Raw genomic sequence first — 20,884 nt, 5'->3', positions numbered from 1 at the left:
TGAAAGCCAAGTCCTCATGTAACACCTCTCCTATTCCTGGGGCTTCAAGGAGCTCTTAGGCATTCTGATGCCACCTACCAGAATGGTTTCATGTTGTGGTAAGAAAATCTACCTGCTAATGCTTGGGTAGCATGAGAAAAGGGGGCAGCTGAACCCAGAAGACCTTTGCAGTGAGTGCTTCCAACCACCTGAGCCTGGTCACATGCCTATGGTTAACATTTCAGCCAAATGAGTGAGCGTATTGGTAAAGCAAGGGCTCAGGCTAACTTGACTTTGCTAGAAGCAACTATCATTTTCTGCAAGACTTATTTTTCTAGGGTCATAGTTGGTGGTGTTAGGGGCTGAGCAGGTAAGACAGGCCTGTGTGTGAGCACCGGTCCTGTTCCAGAATCAGCGGGGGACCTCAAGGCGACAACAGCTTTGCTGTGCATCCTCAGCTGTGTTGGGGGTCCCATTGCTTCTGGTAACACAAACGCAAGCTGGGATTCTACACCAAGGGAAGAAACAGGAAACTTGTATAAGGACTTACCATCCTGCTTAGGAGATGGTTCTTTGTGTTCTTTCTTATTTTTTCGACCCTCCCGCCCAGAATGGTCTTCTCCTAAATCTATGACAAGTTCACTCTCTGAATCGGAGTCCAGGCCCAAATGCACTGTTGGGGAATCCATCTCATCTTTTCCTTTCATCTTATCCTTTGTGGGATGAGGTGATGGTTTTGCTTTTTCTGCAAAGTCCTTCTCGGGCTCAGGGCTGCCCTTGTCCTTGACTGGCCCTGGGTCTGCCTTCTCGCTGGCTGGCGATGAGCTTTTCAGCTCCTCTTTGACCTCGACTGGGTTTGCAGGCTTGGGCTTTTTTTTGACAGTGGACAGCTCTTTGTCCACCTGACTACCCTCTTTGTCCTCTGGGTCTTCTGGCTCGTTCTTGGTCTTCTGCTCATCGTCACTGATATATTCACTATCGCTACTATCTGACTTCTCGGAATCCTCTGAATCGCTGTGCTCTACGGCCGTATAAACATCTTCTGAGATTTCATTTATGCCTAAATTCAAAGAGAAAATCCAGCATGTGGTGTAGTCACAAAATACAGCAAGATCACAAAATGCAAACATTTTCCACACCAAAGGCCAGAATGCATTTCAAATTGCATCACAATGGCCGGGCAGGATCAGTAGTGAACTAAAGCAGCAACTGTCTACAGCTGACAAAAGGAACTTGCTTCTGCTACCTTCAGAGGAGAGGTGGAATCCACCAATTGCCTGTCACATTTGCACAGAGCTAAAGAGCTAAAGCTCTGGGACACTGGTACCTCACTGACACAGAACATGAGAGGACTGGGAAGGTCAGCAGAGACTTTAGCTGTTCAAACTGATCCAATTTACAGATCAGAGAACAGAGGCCCAGAGACATGACTTGCCCTAGGACACAAAGAAAACCAAAACCAGAACTCCTGACTCACTACCAGCGCTCCTCCCACACGTTCCCAAAGCATTAACGTCCTTTATCCTTTGTCCAGGGCTCAAGAAACTAGACAAAGCTTCAAGCAGAGGCCACAAACTCTCAGCCCTTGAGCCCATGAGGCTGGCAGACACCTTTCACTTGCGAAGCAAAGGTCTGCACACAGGGCATCTGTTTGCTTTTGTTATTTTTAACTTAGAATCTGTTGCCCAATTCCCAAATCAGGAGACTTCACATAGAAACCAAGGTGACAGGCTTCCGCAGAAAGAACAGAAGTTCTGGCCACTTTGGGACACAGGTCTGCAGTCTAATGGATGGGAAAGGTCCACACACCATGGCCCCTTTAGGTGGGCAGAAGCACAGACTCCAGGGGACCCACATACCTGGCCCTGCCTCTGGCTGCCTGCACAATGTGTCTGCATTGTTCTTCCACTCACAAAGGGACAAGGTGAAAGTCACATAAGTCTGTGTCTACTAAAAGGGAAAAGTACAACATAGCAGGTGCTTCACACGCAGAAACATGGGCCAAAGTGCATTTCTAACAACAATTCCATTTAAGCCATTTATGCTTCCAGCTCCAAGAACACATTTAGAATCATCAGGATGGAGGTGAGTAATCCTATGCCCTATCATTTTGAAAAGAAGAAAGCCCAATCAACTCTTTGCACCATCTTTACTCTAAAGCAATGGCCCCCTTGAGTGCTCTCTGTGTTCATCTGGACACACCGGAGAGAAAACTGCAAAAGGCCGAGAGTCAACCAAAGCCCAGGGTACAGGAGGTCAGCAAAGCTGCTGGTGAGTTCTAGCTGCCTTCAGCAGGATCCAGTCAAGTACACAAGCAAAACACGGAAGCCTAGGTCCAGTATGACTTCTGGATCCTGAGCTGGGCTACTTGTAGCTCCTGGTTGAACTCAAGATCAAGTACACCTACCTGCACATGTGATAGAAAATGCTTAGATGTTGAACCAAAAGGATATGGATTGAAATTCTACCCGTTTTCACTGCCTAAGGGACCACAAACAAGTGACATACCTCTCCCGGCCTCAGTTCCTTCATGTGCAAAATGGGACTGATAATAGAATAGTATCCAATGCCCCAATGCTCTACATATCATGCTTAGCACTGTGCAGCGAATACAGGAGCACTCAGTAAAGGGAAATTCTACAATTCTTAACAAGAATAAAGGAATTCACACCTTCATGGAAGGACCAAGAGTAGAGGACATTTAAATGACCTGGCAAGTTTCCTCCAAGTCATGCAATGCCCTAACTAAACGGGCAAGCCAGGGAAGAATAATGTCTCCAGAACAAGCCCAGGTGACGCCCAACTATAGCTCCATCCTCACCCAAAAACCCAGAACCACTGAAAACCTCATCTCTGAATGGCTCTTTCTCCTGGAGGCCAGCTGTCCCTCACTGCTTTGAAAATGTCCACCTGGCTTAATTCACTTACTCAACAAATATCCCGGAGCATTTACTATGTGCACGAGACCAGGAACCATGGAGAACGCAAAACCATGTAAGACAATTCCTTGCCCTTGAGGAGCTTCCAGTCCAGAACAGGAGGAAGCCCCCACCAGAGGGACCAGTTAGGCTGCTGGACAATGAAGCACCAAAGGAGGCAGGCAATAGTGGGGCAGTCAGGGGAGACTTCCTGGAGGAAGTGAGGCTTGCACTCAGCCTTGGCGAAGGCAGGTCAGGCAGGCAGTGTGAAGCCAGGCAGCACAGGAGGAGGACGGAGGCAACAGTACAGAAGCAGGTACAGGTTCCGGGTTGGGGGTGGCCCAGCCTGCAGGGAAAGGGCTCCACGCTAGACACTGGTACAAATTTGGGGTGATGCTGAGACACTGACCCATGCGAAAGGAGAAGTAAGAGGTAAATTCGGCACCCAGACACTTACAAACCTACACCTTGAATTTTCAGAGTGCCTTTGCAAAAGAATCAACTCTGGTGAATTCAAAGAACCCTCTTGAATGACTAACTAGCAAGGCTGCAAAATTCTGCCCTGGGTGGAAAGATATTTTATTTGAAAAAATGGTTCAAGGTCAAAGCAGCTGCTAGGAGGATTCAACCCTTACTTCACCCAAGTGACAACTCTACAAATAATAACACCACTGCCCGCACACCAAGAGACTTACCTAACTGTGCTTTGCAGCTCTCTATCGTCTTGTCCAGATTCAGCTGGAATCTGCTGCGAATCTGCCGCTTAGGAGAGATGAGAGGAACTGGGGCCGACTGCTGCTGGACCGACTCACTTAGCTCCTTCAAGTCCATCTCGGCTTTGCTTCGATCTGGAAGATACCACAGCACCTGTGTAAGACTAGGCACTTGGGGATGAACACACAGCACTTACCACCGTGCTTCCTCCTGGCAAAACCTGAGCAAATGCATGATTTTAGAACTCAAGAAGGGAAAACTATAAAGCATCTTTTGTCATCCACCTTCCCAGCAACATGGGTGACTTGAAGACAGTGGCTGAATAAACACCTGTCGCAGGCTGATGTCATCTACTGAACAATTGTTTGGGGTTTGATTTTTCAATATTTAAAGTGGACAATCTCAACCAGATGGTTCTGTTTGTAGAACTTGGCATCATTCGAACTCCTCCAAAGCCAAAGGATTCAGTAATATGTTCGATGTCAGGATCAGCACAAGACCAATACCTGCCTGGCCAGAGCATGCTTTTAACTCTTTCTCAGATATGGGGGGGCTTCTGCCCAAGAGCAGTGCAGAACTCTAAGAGGACACCCCGAGATGGGAAGACCTGGCCATCTGCTAACATACAGAGTTCAATCAACCCAATTTGGGTTGGCTTTCAAACTAGAAAGGGAGGAAAAACACAAGGGAGGTAGCCCTTCAGCCTGTGTGGAAAGCAGCTACGGAGGCAAGGTGAGGACATCCACCCTGGATATTAACCTATGGCTGACAGGTCTTCTCAGGGAAGAGCCAGGTTCCTCAGGCCAGATCCCAGGCAAAGGCCTCTGTCCACGACTCCACCTGGCCCTCACTTCCACCAAGGGCTCTGCATGATTCCAGGCAGTCAGTGAGCTCACAAGTCTCAAGTTCCCTTCCTGCCTCTGTAGCCTCCTCTAGTGTCCAAAAACAACGCGGGGGTGGGGTAGGGGAGAGACAGACAAGGTGGCTACAAAGGTCCAGAAGGCAATGGAAGTCGCTGCTCTTTTTCCAAAACACATGTGGGGTCCTTGAACCAGAAGTGAGTATTCGAGGCAATCAGAAATGCCATCCATATAATCAAGACAAGCACCCCAAAAGTCCTGCGTGCAAATGTGTTCATGTGTACATAGGTCTGTGCATGCACACATAGTGCTCGTGTGCACATCTGTGTTCACATGTGTGCACCCGCACACGGATCAGCCTGCTTTCCAGGGGGCTGCCAGAGACAGGGCTGCAGCCTCTGAGAGGGGAAGAATATTCGTGCACATTTACCAGAGAAGTTAGAACACAACTTACCTACAACAACCCCTGTCTGCAAAAATTTGAAGCAGCTTCCAGACGATTTTATAGAGTAAAAGAGTGCTATAACAGCTGGGGGAAAGAAGAATAAGGGTCGGGAAAACATGGAAGAAGTGGAGAAAAGACCAGGCTAAGGAGCAGCTGGAACATGTGAGGCTTACAGACTTAAAAGCTAAGTTGCAAATGGTACAGCAAAGGGAGCAGGGGATGACACATATCTTGAAATTCCACTTTCAGAAATTAAAAAGTATACTGAATTCCTGAGGAAAAAGGCAGAATTTTCAGGTACAAGGTCAGAAAAGGAGCATCTCACGAAAATATTTTCCATGAAGTTACAAATTCCAGGGGCTGGGGATTTAGCTCAGTGGTTTTACAGCCTGCTGCGCAAGCGCAAGGCCCCAAGTTCGATCCCTGGTACCAAAAAAAAAAAAAAAAGAGTCAAATTCCACAGTTACCCAAAAAAAACCTACTATAGCAAAGGTCAACAAACTTTTTCTGTAAAGGCTCAGGGAATAAACATTTGAAGCACTTCAAGCCATACAGGCCCCAACATAAAGCCATACATAATCCATGAACAAACGATGGACTGTGGCTGGCCGTGTCTCAATAAATCTTTATTTACAAACACAGATGGGGGCCAGATTTGGCTCAAAGGCTATAAACTTAGCCATGCTCTGTATTAACCCATGGCTGCCAACCCTGGCTGCACACTGAACCTGCCTGTAGAGCATTAGCAAATCCTGATGCCTGGGTGCTACTCTAAGAGATCTGGCCTCATAGGGTCCAGGAAAGGCCTGGGTGTAAGCAGTGTGAAAGCTCCCCAAGTAATGCCTACTGGAGCTAAGGTCAAGAACTCCCGCATCAGACCAATCTTCTATGTGAGTAAGGAAAGTGCACAATTTGCCTTAACTTCTGTGACTCTGTGTAACAGCACCAGCCTTTCCTTAGGGCTCATGAAAAACAGACTGACACACAGGCCTGGGGATTTAGCTCAGTGGTTCTGGGGCCTGCCTCGAAAGCACAAGGTCCTGAGTTCCATCCCCGGTACCAAAAAAAAAAAAAATTGACAAATAGACCTATATATCCTTTGTCTGAACAAGCTAGCTTTGCATGTGTGTGTCTGCATCTACTGCGTGTACACCTACTATAAATACAACCCCTCAATTTTACCCTACAAAGATAATCCTGGAATGTTCACAATCAAGGAGAATCCAAAAAAAGGTAAAGCATCTACTTTTACAAAATAAAGTTTCTCCAACCAATAAGCTACTATTTATATTGACTCCTGCACAAATAAAACACCAAATAAGTGGGGGCTCAGTTCACACCCTAGAAACACACCCTTAGGATTTTAGCCAAATATAATTATCTTGTTTCAGAAGTTCAGCTGCATTCTGACTTTCCTCTCCTCTGCAGGGAGAAAAACAGCTTTGCTTTCTCATCTGCTCATAGAAGCTTATCAGGACTTCCTCCACTCCTGCCCTTCTATATGGGGAATATCTACAGAATCCACCCGGGTGCCAACATTTTGAACTTTTCAGCTGATATGAAGACAGCTCAGGATATAAACGGAAACCCGGGATTTAAAAAAATACCCACACTAGAGAAAGAGGCACGATCTTACATTTCTGCAGGGAGCACAAATCGGAATCACCTCTGTAGAAGGCAATTTGGCACCAGCTCTCAAACACCAACCGCACGTGGCCTCTGACCCTCCTCTCCACATCGAGGAATTTATCCTATGTATTCACTTCCACATGGGCTAAATGGTCTTTACTGCAGCAGTGAGTGTGGCAAAAAAATGGAAAACAATTTAGTCAATAAATTAAGGTGCCTCGAGAAATGATCCAGTTTACCTTTAAATGGAATTAGGATAAATGCTGCTGCTAAAGAACAGGTGGGCACAATTTCTATGTACTGACAGGAAAACCCAACCTGGTCAATGAAAGAGCAGCACGTGGTGAGCACAGCAGCACTGGTGTGGGGAGAAGAGGTGAATGGAATAGAAACAGGGACGCATGTGCTCCTGAGAGTCTCAGCGTTGGTGCTGTTGACTCTGGATGCCCCTTGTGGGATGAAGACAGGGACTGTCCTGTGTGTGGCAGGCTATTCAGCAGCATCCCTGGCCTCCGCCCACCAGATGCCAGTGGCACCCATATCCCAGCTGTGACAATAAAAATATCTGCAGACACTGCTGAATGTCACCTGGGGCACAACCTCAGGCTGAGAATCAATGGTCTACACATCCACCAACCCCTCAGGGAGAATAAAAGCAGGCATCACAGTCACGTGGGGGAGGGGGGCATGGGCTTTTCATTAAACGTCCTTTATGCTTTGACATGTCTCTCAACACGTGCACTCATGGCTCACAAACACAAAATAAACCTTGTTAAAGGAAAACTGTAAGTACTTCTTAGTTGTCATTTTTTAATTCTTTGTAGCGCTGGGGATCAAACCCAGAGCTTTGTACATGCCAGGCAAACACTGTACCCCTGGGAACACTCCCAGCACTTGCTTGCTTTTGACAGAGAGAGAGAGAGAGAGAGAGGGAGGGAGAGAGAGAAGGAGAGGGAGGGAGAAGGGGGGGGGAGAGAGGGAGAGAATATGAATGAATCTCCTTTGTTCTAAAGCTGTCAGCAGACTACAATGCATAGACAACATGGCAGCTCCTTCAAGATAACAGCATCAGGGACGGGAGCCCTGGCAGATGCTACTCGTCTATCACAGCCCAGCGGAGATCGGACCACCTCGCTCACTGTAAAGAAAGTCAAGACAACAACATCTGAGTGATCTAAGCCAGCTCTGCACCTCACTCCCCAGGAATCCCTGTAATCTAAGGATCACTCTGCTTAGGAAGAAAAGGCTGCCACCCACCTATCAGCAACAGAGGGGAAATAAGCAGAAATGCTCAGGGACAGACAGCTCTGTCAGCATCTTCAGCAGAGCATCGGGTCACTACCAGGAGCACCAAACTTCCAGGCTTGTTCACCCTCTGCAAGGTAAAAACAAGCAGCCAGGTATGGTGGTGCACACCTGTGATCCTAGCAGTTTGGGAGGCTGAGGCAGGAGAATTGGGCAACTTAGGAACTTAATGAGATCCTTTCCCAAAAAATGTTAAAAGGGCAAGAAGGAAGGCCCAGCATTCAATCCCCACAACTGTATTTTTTAAAAAGCTGGAATCTGGCGTTCTTCTCACTTGGTCTCAGGAACACATTCAGATTTTTGATTGCCATTAAATCACAGAATGGGGCCCATAACTAGCCAGCAGGGCTCAGGCTTTTTGTTGAAAGAGGAGAGAAAAGGCTCAGGACAGCAAATGAGGGACCTGGGACTGAGCGACAGGGTGAGGACCCAGCCTCCACACATCTCACCCACATACACCATAGGCTCACATCCCACAATCAATTCAGGAACTGTCCTGAAGAAGCTGGCTGACAACCTATGGGCTGATTTTTGTATTTGGGTTGTATTTCTTTAGCCTAGGTAGAGTTTTCTTGTCGTCTTTAATGCAACTGATAGTAACTTTAAAAAACCAGAAGTAGGGGCTGGGGATTTAGCTCAGTGGTTCTGCCACCTGCCTCACAAGCACAAGGATCCAAGTTCAATCCTCAGAACCGAAGGAAAAAGAAAAAAAAGAAAAAAACAGAAGTTTGGGCCAGGGATTTAGCTCAGTGGTTCCATCGCCTGTCTCACAAGGGCAAGGTCCTGAGTTCGATCCCCGTTACCAAAAAAAAATAAAAAATAAAAACAATTTAAAAACCAGAAGTTTGCATAAATTCCTGGATTTGTGTTTCTTTAAATTCCAAGCAGCCTGACAACTGGCAGATGCTACTTCCTCTAGGATGCCCGTTGCCTTCCATGTTACCATAACCCAGAGCAAATCTTCACCCTAAGGCTGGGCTGACTTATCCACCAGGCACAGGAGATACCACGTGGAGGCCTAGCCTGGCCCGCAGTCACACCGCAGTTGGGCATCTCAGCCAAGAGCCCAGGCTTTGCAGCAGACGGGCCTGAGCCCAGAGGCCAAACTCAACCAGAAACCATGTGTGATCCAAGCGGGGACCTTGCTTCTCAGTACCTCAGTTGCCACTTCCATGAAATGGGACTATTATCTACCTTAAAGGTTGTTGGGGGTATAGTTTTAATTTTCAGGAAGTAAAATTCACTTTTGGGGATCCCGTTTCTGCAAGTTTTAACATGTACATTGATCCACACAACCAATTACTCCACACAGAACACTGGGCAATTCCATTTCCCAAAGAATTCCCTCCAAATCTGCAGTCGAACTCTCCTCCATTCCATTGATGGCAATCACTGCTGTTTTCTCTCTCTGTAATTTTGCCTTTGCCAATTTTTTTTTTTTTTTTTTATGAAATCCTATGCTGTTAAATAATAATGTCACCATCATCCTTAGCACGCCATCATTTCTGTCTGGTCAAAGTCGTCACACAGACAGATATAACCGTCCATAAAGCGTGGGCTCATCCCAGGCAATCACAGGAGAATTATTCCCCATTCGCCCACGTTCCAGCTTCTCCACCCACCCACAGGACAGGATCTTCTTTCACTTAGGAGCTGAAATCTCAGCCCACCAAACCACCTCCATTCCCAATGCTTTCGTTCCGCTGACGAAGATGAGAAGCATCCTAGAGATGGGACAGCTACCAGGGACAAGGGACAGCAGGGCTCCGAGGCCCACACCACCCACTGCCGTGACCGCCCACCACGACACAGGACAGTGAGAACCCTGCTCTCCCATGGCCAGGCCCAACTGACAGACCCACAGGGTCACGAGGAGGCCCAGTGGCCGCCCAGTTCACGGAAGGAGCTATTCTTGCCAAGCATGACTGGCAGAGAGGAAATGTCACCATGAGAACGCCTCCTCACAGCATTTCGCACACCATTTCTCTTCGGGGTGCAGAGGTGGGAGGGGGCCGTGGGAAAGAACCACATTTTGGGGAACAATGAATGTTCCAAGGCGGCAAATGGGTCCCTTTTCTGTCAAGGGAGGAACTAACTAGTCACTGCATCAGAACGCCCAAGCACCCACCGTGGGGGGTGCTGAGCTCCAGCCGGACCACCCGGAGTCACCCACCCTGGGCACCCTGAGCACCCTGAGCCTCCTCCCCAGACGTGGCTGTCTCCGTCTGTCTGTGATGGCATTGCAGACCGGGAGGACCGGGGGACGCCGAGCCTCACAGGCTGTGAATCCGCACAGGGCACTGCCGTCAGGCTGCACCTCACCAGCCCGCATCCTCCTTTCTGGGCTCTGACCAGCACTTTTCCTGCTCTTCCTGGTCTACAGGTTCCATCTCTCCGAGGCCCTCACTCCTCAGGGCACTCTAAGCCCAACTCAAAGGGCACAGTCCCTGGGGCCGGGCTTCTCCCATGTGGGCCTGACCTGCGCTCTGCAAGGTGCCGGGCAGCATCAGTGGTCACACCACTCCCTTCCCCACAGAGCCAGGCCAACTGCCACCCCCCACCCCTGAGCAAATCAAACCCCCAGAACGGCACCTCCTCGACCTGGCCTCAGGGCACCCCATTCCTGCCTCCACACACTCTCTTGTCCCCTCTGCCTAGGGGTCCCCCCATCCACCCTGTACTCCTGGCGACTTCTTCCCTACCCACACAACAAAGAACATCCACGCACAGGCTGTGGGACACACAGATGCCCCTGGACGCTAGCGACACTGCCACACACCACCTGTATCAACCCCAAATGTCTCCAGAGACTGTCAGGGGTGAGGCAGGGACAAAACTGGCCGAGCTGAGAATGACTGATAGACTATTCTGAACACAGAACCCACAGTGGTCCCGAGGAAATGTGATGTCTGCTCGCATCCTTCCACCAGTCTGCAAGGGCCCGGTTCGCGCTCTGACTTTACCTGCTTGCCTGCTGCCCCTTGCTCACTGGATGCAGCCACCGAGCCTCCCCGCTATCCCTATAGCACACAAAGTCAGTGCTTACACAAAGACCTTTTCAAATTGATTCTTTGTGGATGTTCTTCTCCTGATATTGGCACGGCTGGTCTCTCTCATCCTACGAATCTCAGCTCAATTATCAGCTCCTCCAAGAGACCTCCCTGAACCCCTACACCTGAGTGAGCCAACACCTTGTCTTGGACCCCTCATTCTCCCATCCTACACACGCATTTTTCCTTAAGGCATCCAGCATGTCGGGAACTGTCTGGCTGATCCACCTGGATTATTGTCCTCTCCCTCCAGCTCCATAAGGGAGAGGCCCTTAGCTGACTGTCCTCCACGCCTAGAATTCTGCACACCACATGACAGTGCTCACTAAAAATTGAGTCACGATGGAATGACTCAATAAAGGAACAACTTCACACTTGGGCTTTAGCATTTCTAGTACTGACTTCTGCTTAATTCTTTTTTGGGGGGGCAGGGGTACCAGGGATTGAACTCAGGTCCTTGAGCTTATGCAGCAGGTGGCAAAACCACTGAGCTAAAGCCCCGACCGTTCTGTTTAACTCTTTAGCCTAACAGTTTCTTTTAATCAGCCAGTCAAAACCAAATGGGTTAAACCAGGCAGGCATGTCATCCCAGCACTTGGGAGGCTGAGGCAGAAGGATTGCCATGAGTTCAAGGCCAGCCTGAGTTACATAGTGAGCTCAAGGGTAGCCTAGGCTACACAGCAAGGCTGTCTCAAAAAAACAAAAGAAAGAAAGAAACCAAATGGATTAAAAAATAGTATTTTGAGGAACGAAAACCAGCATTTTAAAAAATTAGAAGAAGAGAATTAAGTAAATAATGTGTCAGGTAACACTGACTTGCTTCTGTCAGGCATGTCCATTTACGCTCAGAGAACTAGGTTGGGGAAATCAAAGACAAACAGGCTTGTGAACATTGGCCTAAGGCACGTCGTGATAAGACAACTATGCATGACCAAAACCCACACAAATCCCTAACTCGCTTCTTCTTACTTTCCCTCACTTTCTCTCCTCACTTCCCCTTTAGCCACTGTACCTTCTAAAGTTTCTGGCCAGAGAGGAGAGTTCAAGGTTCAAGAATCCCACATAAAAATGGACATTACAATATGCAAAAATGGCCACAGCTGCCAGAAAAAGATACCTCCAAAAATGCCAACTGACCGAGGTTAAGATTCAGGATGCTTCCAGTGGTGGATGTTTTGTCCGTTTTCGTCATGATTGGTGCTGACGCTTGTGGAGAGAAAGGTTTCGGGCTGCCGGACAGACTCCCTGCTTGTCCTGTCTTGGTGGAGGCTGGAGAAGCTGAAAAAGTACGTCACTGTTAGAAGACGGGTTCATAGAAAGTGAGCGACACTTCCAGTGGGGTAAGGGGCGCGTGGAGAACGTGGGGGTGGTGATTTCCACAAGGGGCTTTCACCCCACGTTAAACCGTTAAAGCCGCAAGGAGAGAGCCTCCCAGTTATCCTACTCAACACAAAGCTCTAAGACAAATCGGCTAAGCTCCCACTGAAATTGGTTTGGCCCATTCATGGGTGTAAATCTCAAGATAAACAGCGACTTGGACCAGCCCTCAAAGGCCCAGGCTCGTGAGCGGCTGTCACATCTGTGGGCAGGCACAGGGCAGCACCCACAGAGCTATCTGCCGGGACCACCTGGCCCTGGGGGAGCCCCAGCTCCAGTCCAAAGGTTCTCAGGCTGCGTGTGGCCAAAGTCTGGGGCACCAAGAACTTATTTTAAAAAGATAAGTGTTCAGAGGTTCAACCAGGGCCTCCTTCAAATCCCGACCCCACTACAGTTCAGGGGTAGGGCACATGCCCCGCCTGGATGCCGCAGGGTTCGATCCCCAGCACTGCAAAAAGCAATGAAATAAGTCAGATCCTGTCCCAGAGTTCTGGCCACTCCACATTATGGGGATTATACGGTCCGCCCCGACCAGAGCCCTTGTAAAAGCAGCTGAGACTAAAGGCATGACGGATACCCAGAAGGCCAAGCTCCTCAGATGAATGATCTGTCCTGAGGTGACCCGGGCCTGATAGACAGTGGCAGATGGCAAAGCAGGTATAGGACATAGGTCGTCCATGGGAGTTTAAGGAACGCATACACTCAAGTGGGTGCCTGCCTCGGTTTCCTCACAAGAGAATTCAGCCGGTTAAACTTGGACCCCAGCCCAGCAGCACAGTGCACACAAGCTGATCCTGGCACTGCTCCTAACAGTACTGAGGGGAAACCCTAGACCCGTGATGGCAAACCTTTTAGAGCTTTCAATGATAACAAACAGCCTGCTGCAGCACGTATGCCATAGGTTCGCCACCACTCCCCTGGACAGAGTAGGGCCCAGATTCAAGCAGGGACCCGGAGGCTGACGCCGTGGGTTCAAATCCTAGCCCAGCTACTGACTCGGGGATCACCTTGAGCAAGGTCATCCCAGCTTCTACAGCTGGGGGGACACAAACAACATATTAGTTTCTGAAACTCATCAGGCTGTTATCGTGAGGACTAAATCTAGCAGTCAATCACCCAATCCATCAAGGGAACGGTACCCACCCCCCAGTAAGCACTGCATCGCCATTTGGCCATCGGTGTGGTGTTACTTCTGTGTCCCCATTAACCTCTGGGGTTTTGGTTCCACTCCCAGAACCAGTGATCCCCAGCCACAAGGGACTCTGCTCTGCCTACACCGTCCCCACCAGAGAATGACGGGCCGGGTGTGAGACGACCCTGGTCACCACGGCCAGGGCAGAGGGGTGCCACAGGCCTCCAGCGAGGAACGACCAAGGACGCCGTTAAACACCCGACAACGCACAGGCATCCGGCTCCAAAGTCACCACTGCTAAAGCTGAAAACCCTACAGAGAAGGAAGCAGAAATGCTTTTCACGGAAATCCTTCTCCTCCTTTAGAAATGCGGAGGAGGCGGTAATTAGATTACCTAGCACCTGTCAGGTGGCACTTCACAAGCGCTCGATACGCATTAGAAATTATTTTGAGAAACAAGGCTATGTTGTTGCTGTTTTGAGACACGGCCTTGCTATGGGAGCCCAGGCGGAACTTGGACTTGGGATCCTCCTGCCTCAACCTCCCCAAGTGCGAGGATCATAGCTGTGGACCTAACCTGCTTAGCTAGAATTAAATTTTTTAAATACTAAATTAAATTCACTTTATAAAGAGCATTAGACTGCCTGGAACCTTTGACGGGCAATTTTTCTTGAACTGGGGTTGTCACTCATTTATTACCACCATTACCTCAAACTCACAGCAATCCTCCGGCCTCAACTTCCAGTGCTGGATTTAGAGGCGTGCACCACCACACCCAGCCAGGGCTTTTCTTCCTTTTTTTTTTTTAATACATTTTATTTTATTTTATCGCATTCCCTCCTCAATCCCCTTCCCTTCCCTAGGTACACAAGCTTTGTTTCCATTTTTTCCTTCTATTTTCACTTTTTTTCTTGTCCCTTCCTTGCTTTCTCCCTCCCTCCTCTCCCTGTTCGCCTCCCCTTTTGAACACTTTCTTCCCATTTCCCAACATCCATTATACATCTCAGTCCTTATTTCCACTTTCGGTTTCTCACACCAGAGAAACAATGCAGTATTTAAACATGTGTGTCCAATTGATTTCACTTAATAGTATGGTTTCAAGGTGCATCCATTTAGCCATGTCACATCCTTCTTTACTGCAAAGTAGTACTCCACTGTATATAAAAAAAACCACATCTTCTTTACTTGTCAGTTGATGAGCTTTTGGGCTGTTTCCAAGATTTAACTATTACAAATTGTGCTGCTATAAACATGGGTGTGCATATGTCACTGTGGTATGATGCTTTTAATTCTTTTGGGAAGATAATACGGAGAGGTATAACTGGGTCAAATGGAACCTCTACTTTTAGTTTTTTGAGGAATCTCCACACTGATTTCTATAGTGATTGCACCAGTCTACACTCCCACCAGCAGTGGAGAAATGTTCCTTTCTCCCCACAGCCCCATCAGCATTTGTTACTGGTTGATTTCTTTTTTTTTTTTTTTTTTTTTTTTGGCACCAGGGATCAAACTCAGGACCTTGCACTTTCAAGGCAGGCAGCAGAACCACTGAGCTAAACCCCTGGCCCAATTTCTTGATACCAGCCAATCTTTCTGGAGTGAGATGGAATCTCAGTGTTGTTTTAATTTGCATGTCATAAATGACCAAAGATGTTGAACATTTTTTCATACATTTATTTGCCATTTCTTATTCTTCATCTGAGAAGTATCTTTTCATTTCAGATGCCCATTTTGCATTGGGTCTTTAAATTTGGAGGGTTTGACTTTTTTGAGTTCTTTATATATTCTAGATAATAGTCTTTTATCTGAATAGCTGATAAAAAATTTTCACACTCTGTGGGTTGTCTCTTCATTCTGATGGTGGTTTCTTTTTCTGTGCAAAAACTTTTTAATAAGATGAGGTCCCAGCTGTTGATTCTTTGTAGTATTTCCCTTGCATTCTGGTTTTGTTCATGAAATCTTTGCCTACTCCTATGTGTTTCTATTTTAATATTTAATCTTTGATCCATTTTGGTTTTGCATTAGTTCATGGTGAAAGATGGATCTAGTTTCAATCTTCAGCATGTAGAAAGCAGTTTTTCCACCACCATTTTTTTTTCTGGTACCAGGGATCAAACTCAGGTCTTTGTGCTTGGGCAGCAGGCGGCAGAAACACTGTGCTAAATCCTCAGCCCTCCACGACCATTTATTAAAGAGGCTATTTTTCTTTTTTTTTTTGGTACCGGGGATCAAACTCGGGTCCTTGTGCTTGTAAGGCAAGCAGCGGAACCACTGAGCTAAATCCCCGGCCCAAAGAGGCTATTTTTCTTCCAGTGAAGGTGGTTGAATATGTCTGGAGTTGTCTCTGCATCATCTGGTCTATTCTACCGATCCTCAGGTCTGTTCTGTTGCCAGTACCATGCTGTTTTATCACCACAGCTTTGTAGTATAATTTAAAGTAGGGCTTTTCTAACTATTCTCTAAGAAAACCATAAAAGTCTAAAGGAGAATTTAACACATTCTCAAAAGCACTGCTTGGGACTACAGAGAACTGACAAGGAACCTAATCCTAAAGGGATCAGGGACCCAAAAGAGTAAAAAACATGTAAAGCTTCCAAACAAGTGAGTCTACATCTCCCTGAGAAAATGGCTGGCAAGGGATTTTAGCAGTAACAGGTAAGTCTTTGTTTTAATAATTCGGGATCTATACTCATGTGTGAGTCACTGGTAGAGCACTTAGCATGCATGAGGCCCTGGGTTCCATCCCAGCCCTGAAGGTAAAGAAACCAAGTAAGTAGAAGAACCTTTAACTTCAAAGATACACACTGTTTCCTATGCTAGTAAACTTAAGTGTGGAGATATTAAAAATATGTTTTTGGGCCAGGGATTTAGCTCAGTGGTTCCACCACCTGCCTCACAAGTGCAAGGTCCCGAATTCAATCCCTGGTACCAAAATAATATATGTATGTTTTAAAGTTTCAAATAACTTTACACATAGCACTTAGATGTGCTAAGAAGGTGGGTGGAAGAAGACACCAGTTTCCCTGGAGATGGGCCAGCTGCCCTCCCCACCAGCCAGCAAAGGGCAGGCTACCCTCCCAAGGACCTGGGCTGCCAGCTTCGTGCCATCAGCAAAGGAACACGTGGCAGCGGCATCCACCAACCCACAAGCGCCATGATGCAGAACTCCCACCCCTTCCTGAGAAAGACATCGTCCATACCCACCTCCAAATGCCACATGTTCCACCTCGCTAAGGTGGGAAACTGTCCCTAACTCATCCTTCCAGACTCAGCTAATGCTATGACCGTCCAACTAGTTAGGTTCAAGGCCAAACACAACCACATGTGACCTCAATTCCTCACAGGCTCTCATGCCTCTCAGCTTACCCAACTCCACCAAGGCCTCTGCACTCCACATCCCAGACATTTCCTAACTCTGCACTGATGGCCACCTCTGCTATACCGCCCAACTCAACACCCACAAGGGGGAGTGGGGAGTGGTTCTCAGTGGATGCAAAGGTGCCATGAGCCCTTCTGTGCCGAGTGCAGATATACGTGCAGCACATTAGAGATCAATGACAGAAGCTGAGCATCCCCAATCCAAAATGCCCTAAAACTACAAACTTGTGTGTGTGTGTGTGTGTGTGTGTGTGTGTGTGTATGTGTATGCTGGGGCTCAAACTTGGGGTTTTGAGATCTCCCACCGAGCTATACCCCCAGGCCCAGCTTGAAACTTTCTGACCATCACCTTGATGCTGTGAGTGGAAAGTCCCAAACCTCTCCTCATGTAACAAGTCACAGTCAAAGCAGGTACACGAAAATACTGTATGTGTTACACACACCCAGGAATGTATGGAAGATGCATAAGAAGCATCAATGAATTTCATGTTTAAACCTGGGTTGCATACTTAAGACAGCTCATTATGTACATACAAATATTCCAAAATCATAAATACTTCTGGCTCCATGCATTTCAGATAAGACATACTGTACTCCATTTATACTTTCAAATTTCTTGGGTGTCCATTCCAATAAGAAAACAAGGACTCAGCTCCTTAGACAACGGATGTTCAGAGCAGTCCCACTCCCAGTAGCCAAGAGGGAGAAACAGTGTGAATGGCCAGCACCAGACAGGCAGTGGAGGTGTCTCCACGGTGGGATGGTGCCGAGCCACAAGGCCCATGCTCCAAGTAGGCTGACCTTTAAGAACGCAGACTAAGAGAGAGAAGCCAGACACAGAAAGGCCACACATGTATGATTTAAGTAGAAGAAACACCCGAATCACTAAGTCCTTGGCTGGCTGCCAGGGTGGGGGTGAGGTGGGTGGGGGTGGGGGTGACTACCTAGCGGAGGGAAGGCTTTACTCTGAGCAACGGACATGCTGCCGCTGCCCAACAAGCCAAGAGGGGATGTTTACGCAACACTATGACTGCATTACGTGCCCTTGAATTCTTTATTTTAAAATGGCTAATTTTGCGTTGCATGAATTTTGCTTTGTGTGTCCGCCTACAGAAGACTGCACTAGCTGGGACCTTGTGCACCCATGCTCAGTATGTGCTCTATCACCGAGCTACACCACCTGCCCTGCCCGCTATTTTTTAGAACAGTGGCTCTCAGGAAGCAGTGATGAAAGCGGGAGGGGCTGGCTAACACTGCCTGTCCTTGGGTAGCCACTGAGACCCTGGAAGCCCTTCTCTCTGGCTGCTACCACCTGCCACTGGGCCCCTTTCCCCAGCCACTCTCCGACCAGTGGCCAGCAGCACCCTTAGACCAGAGATGAGAGCACATCCCACTGAAAGCCTCTCAGAGGTGTCCTGCTCCCCAGAACGGAAGCCGGAATCCTCTCCAACTCACATTCCACACTTCCCTGCCTGCTGTGGAGTCTCCAGCCATGCCAACACCATGCTGCACCTGGACCACAAGCCTGGTCGCCAAGCTCTCTGGGGAGGCCTCCACCCCCGAGACACCACACTGACTATCGCTCCCTGTTCAGGTCCCAGCTCAAAAGTCACCTCGTTTCCATTTATCACCTGCCTTCTCCAGGAGAACAGGATCCTGGGGATGGGGCGAATCCAGGTCACCACCTGACACACACTGGCCATCTGAGACATTTCCTGCATGCAGGCGGGATTTCCATTTCTCTTCTCATTACTGAGATCATCAAAAGCAATAAAGAAATGCTTCATCCCCGGTACCGAAAAAAAAAGAAATGCTAAACAATCTATCCATTTAAACAATCTCATTCTTGCGCAGCTACTAAAAGTAAGGTGAACTGAGTATAACTAACAATCTAAAGATAGGAATAAACAGCTCACAGAAAATGTAATTAGTCAGAAAACATAAAGAGATCATTAAACTCAACAAAAAATACATGTAAATGATGTAGGGTTGTAGATATCCAATCATCTACTTTATATTCTGTTCATATTCAAGTAAACTTGTTTCCAAAAATAATACCTCATCAGGTGTGGCAGCACATGCCTGTTAATTTCAGCACTCAGGAGGCTGAGGCAGGATTGCTGTATGAGGACAGCCTTGGCTACATAGCGAGTTCAAGTTCAGCCTGAACTATGTATCAAGACCCTGTCTCACAATAACCAAAACCAAAAAAATAAAAATAAAAAAATTACCAAAACCATAAAACAAAACAAAAAAATATAACACTTAGCTGGCTATAGTGGCACTTGGGGTGGGAGGCTGATATGGGAAGCTGGGACAGGAAGATTCCAAGTTCAAGGCCACCCTGGACTACCATAGCAAGCTCAAGGTTGACCTGGAGTATACAGTGAGACCCTGTCTCAAATAAAAACAAAAACCACAACGAGTATTGAGGGTATGTGAAGAAAGGAAAACCAGAACACTTGGGTGACAGTGATAGGATCCAAAATTAAAGTGTATAAAACACAGAGAGCCCAGAGTTCCCAGCTGAGAATCTGCTCCCCCCATCAGACAGTATACTACACGTGACCTGTGCTAAGACAGCCTTCATTACAGCAAAAGACCCCGAGAGGGCTTACAATGCCAATTAATCAGGGACCAGTTAAGTCAATTACGGGATAAATACCATACCATCCTTAAAGAGAATGAAGCAGGTATGTATGATCTGACAGAAATGGACAAAACCAAAGGTAAATCAAGTCTGTATAGAATGCCCCATGGGTGTAGTTTTTCAGGGCATGAACATCACCTTCAGGTGAGAGTATGTAGTACCCATTTTTCGTCCTCAATTGCATTCCATAAAAGGTTAATAGTGTGAAGCTATGGAGAAAAACTATGAACTTACAATGCACAAGTAAAAAGGCTTGTATCAGGGCCCGGGATTTAGCTCAGTGGTTTCGCCGCCTGCTGTGCAAGCTCAAGGACCCGAGTTCAATCCCCGGTACCAAAAAGAAATTTGTTTTTAAAGGCTTGTATCTTTTATACCTTTCTGTTCTTCTCTTATATTGCTGGGTATTTTTGTTGTTGCTGTTTTCATTATAACCCTATGTGTGTATCACTCGTTTTTTTTTTTTTAGGTACCAGAGATCGAACTCAGGACCCTGCACTTCCGAGGCAGGCGCTAGAACCAGTCAGCTAAATCCCTGGCCCTATATCACTCCTTTTTAAAACAAGAGGTCAAGTAGAGGCATTTAAATTGTTGACCATTTTGCCCTGTTTAAAATACTTTTGGGCCAGGGATTTAGCTCAGTGGCACCTTGCAAGCCCAAGGTCCTGAGTTCGATCCCCAGCACCAAGGAAAAGAAAGAAAGAAAGAAAGAAAAGAAAGAAAGAAAGAAAGAAAGAAAGAAAGAAAGAAAGAAAGAAAGAAAGAAAGAAAGAAAGAAAGAAAATAGTTTTAATGTGCTTCTATCGGGGGAAAAAATCTTTGAAAACATGTGTAAAAATATATTTAACATGGAAAAACGTAAATGGAGAGAGGAATTCTCCAATCACAAATCCCCACAGAGGTTTCGCGGGTGTGTTCTTGGAAACTTATTCCAGCTTCTGGTATGGCCATCAATAGGAATTCATATACCATGTTAGTGACAGGCCAATAAGCTACAGCGTTGGGAGTGAGGGCAAACTGAAAGCCACACACCCACACCGAAACAAGGCTAAATTAAAAGAGCGGCTCAGTGCAATCCCATCCCATAATATATATATATATTTGAAATTATTATCAACATCATCATATACACTTAAAAATCTGGTGATATATTCAATTCTTAAATGTCACTTCTTTAAGTGGATTTATGTGCTCTTTATTTTATACAAGTAATACAGAATTCTGAAAGGAATTTTGGGGGGGAGTGGTACCTGTAATTCCTCTGCCACCGGGCTACATCCCTAGCCCTCTGAAAGGAATACTTTACACACAGGAAAAATGATTTGAAATTAAACAAATTAGTGAAGCACTTCAAAGGTGAAGCTAAACTGGGCCTGGTGGTGCATGGCTGTAATCCCAGTGCTCAGGAGGGTGAAGCACAAAGGCCAGTTAGGTAGTTCAAGGCCAACTA

The 20,884-nt window shown here is 47.1% G+C and overlaps 1 protein-coding gene across 23 annotated transcripts in view; it reads right to left on the bottom strand.

The window, feature by feature from the left end:
- Zmynd8 (zinc finger MYND-type containing 8) overlaps nt 1–20,884 on the bottom strand; it is a 193,394-nt gene that overhangs the window by 28,166 nt on the left and 144,344 nt on the right. For all 23 annotated transcript variants that reach the window (XM_021238976.2, XM_087197772.1, XM_021238975.2 and 20 more), the window contains 3 exons: nt 12,038–12,178; nt 3,593–3,745; nt 530–1,039 (listed from right to left, as the gene is read on the bottom strand). In XM_021238976.2, coding sequence (XP_021094635.1) covers nt 530–1,039; nt 3,593–3,745; nt 12,038–12,178 — 804 coding nt within the window. The remainder of the gene's footprint in view (nt 1–529; nt 1,040–3,592; nt 3,746–12,037; nt 12,179–20,884) is intronic.

This window comes from Heterocephalus glaber, unplaced genomic scaffold (genome assembly GCF_053883595.1).
Source record: "Heterocephalus glaber isolate CG9 unplaced genomic scaffold, H.glaber_assembly_v1.0 deba00001673, whole genome shotgun sequence".
Taxonomy (NCBI): domain Eukaryota; kingdom Metazoa; phylum Chordata; class Mammalia; order Rodentia; family Bathyergidae; genus Heterocephalus; species Heterocephalus glaber.
Note: the sequence above shows the minus strand (reverse complement) of the source record. Positions and strands in the feature narration are given on the sequence as shown.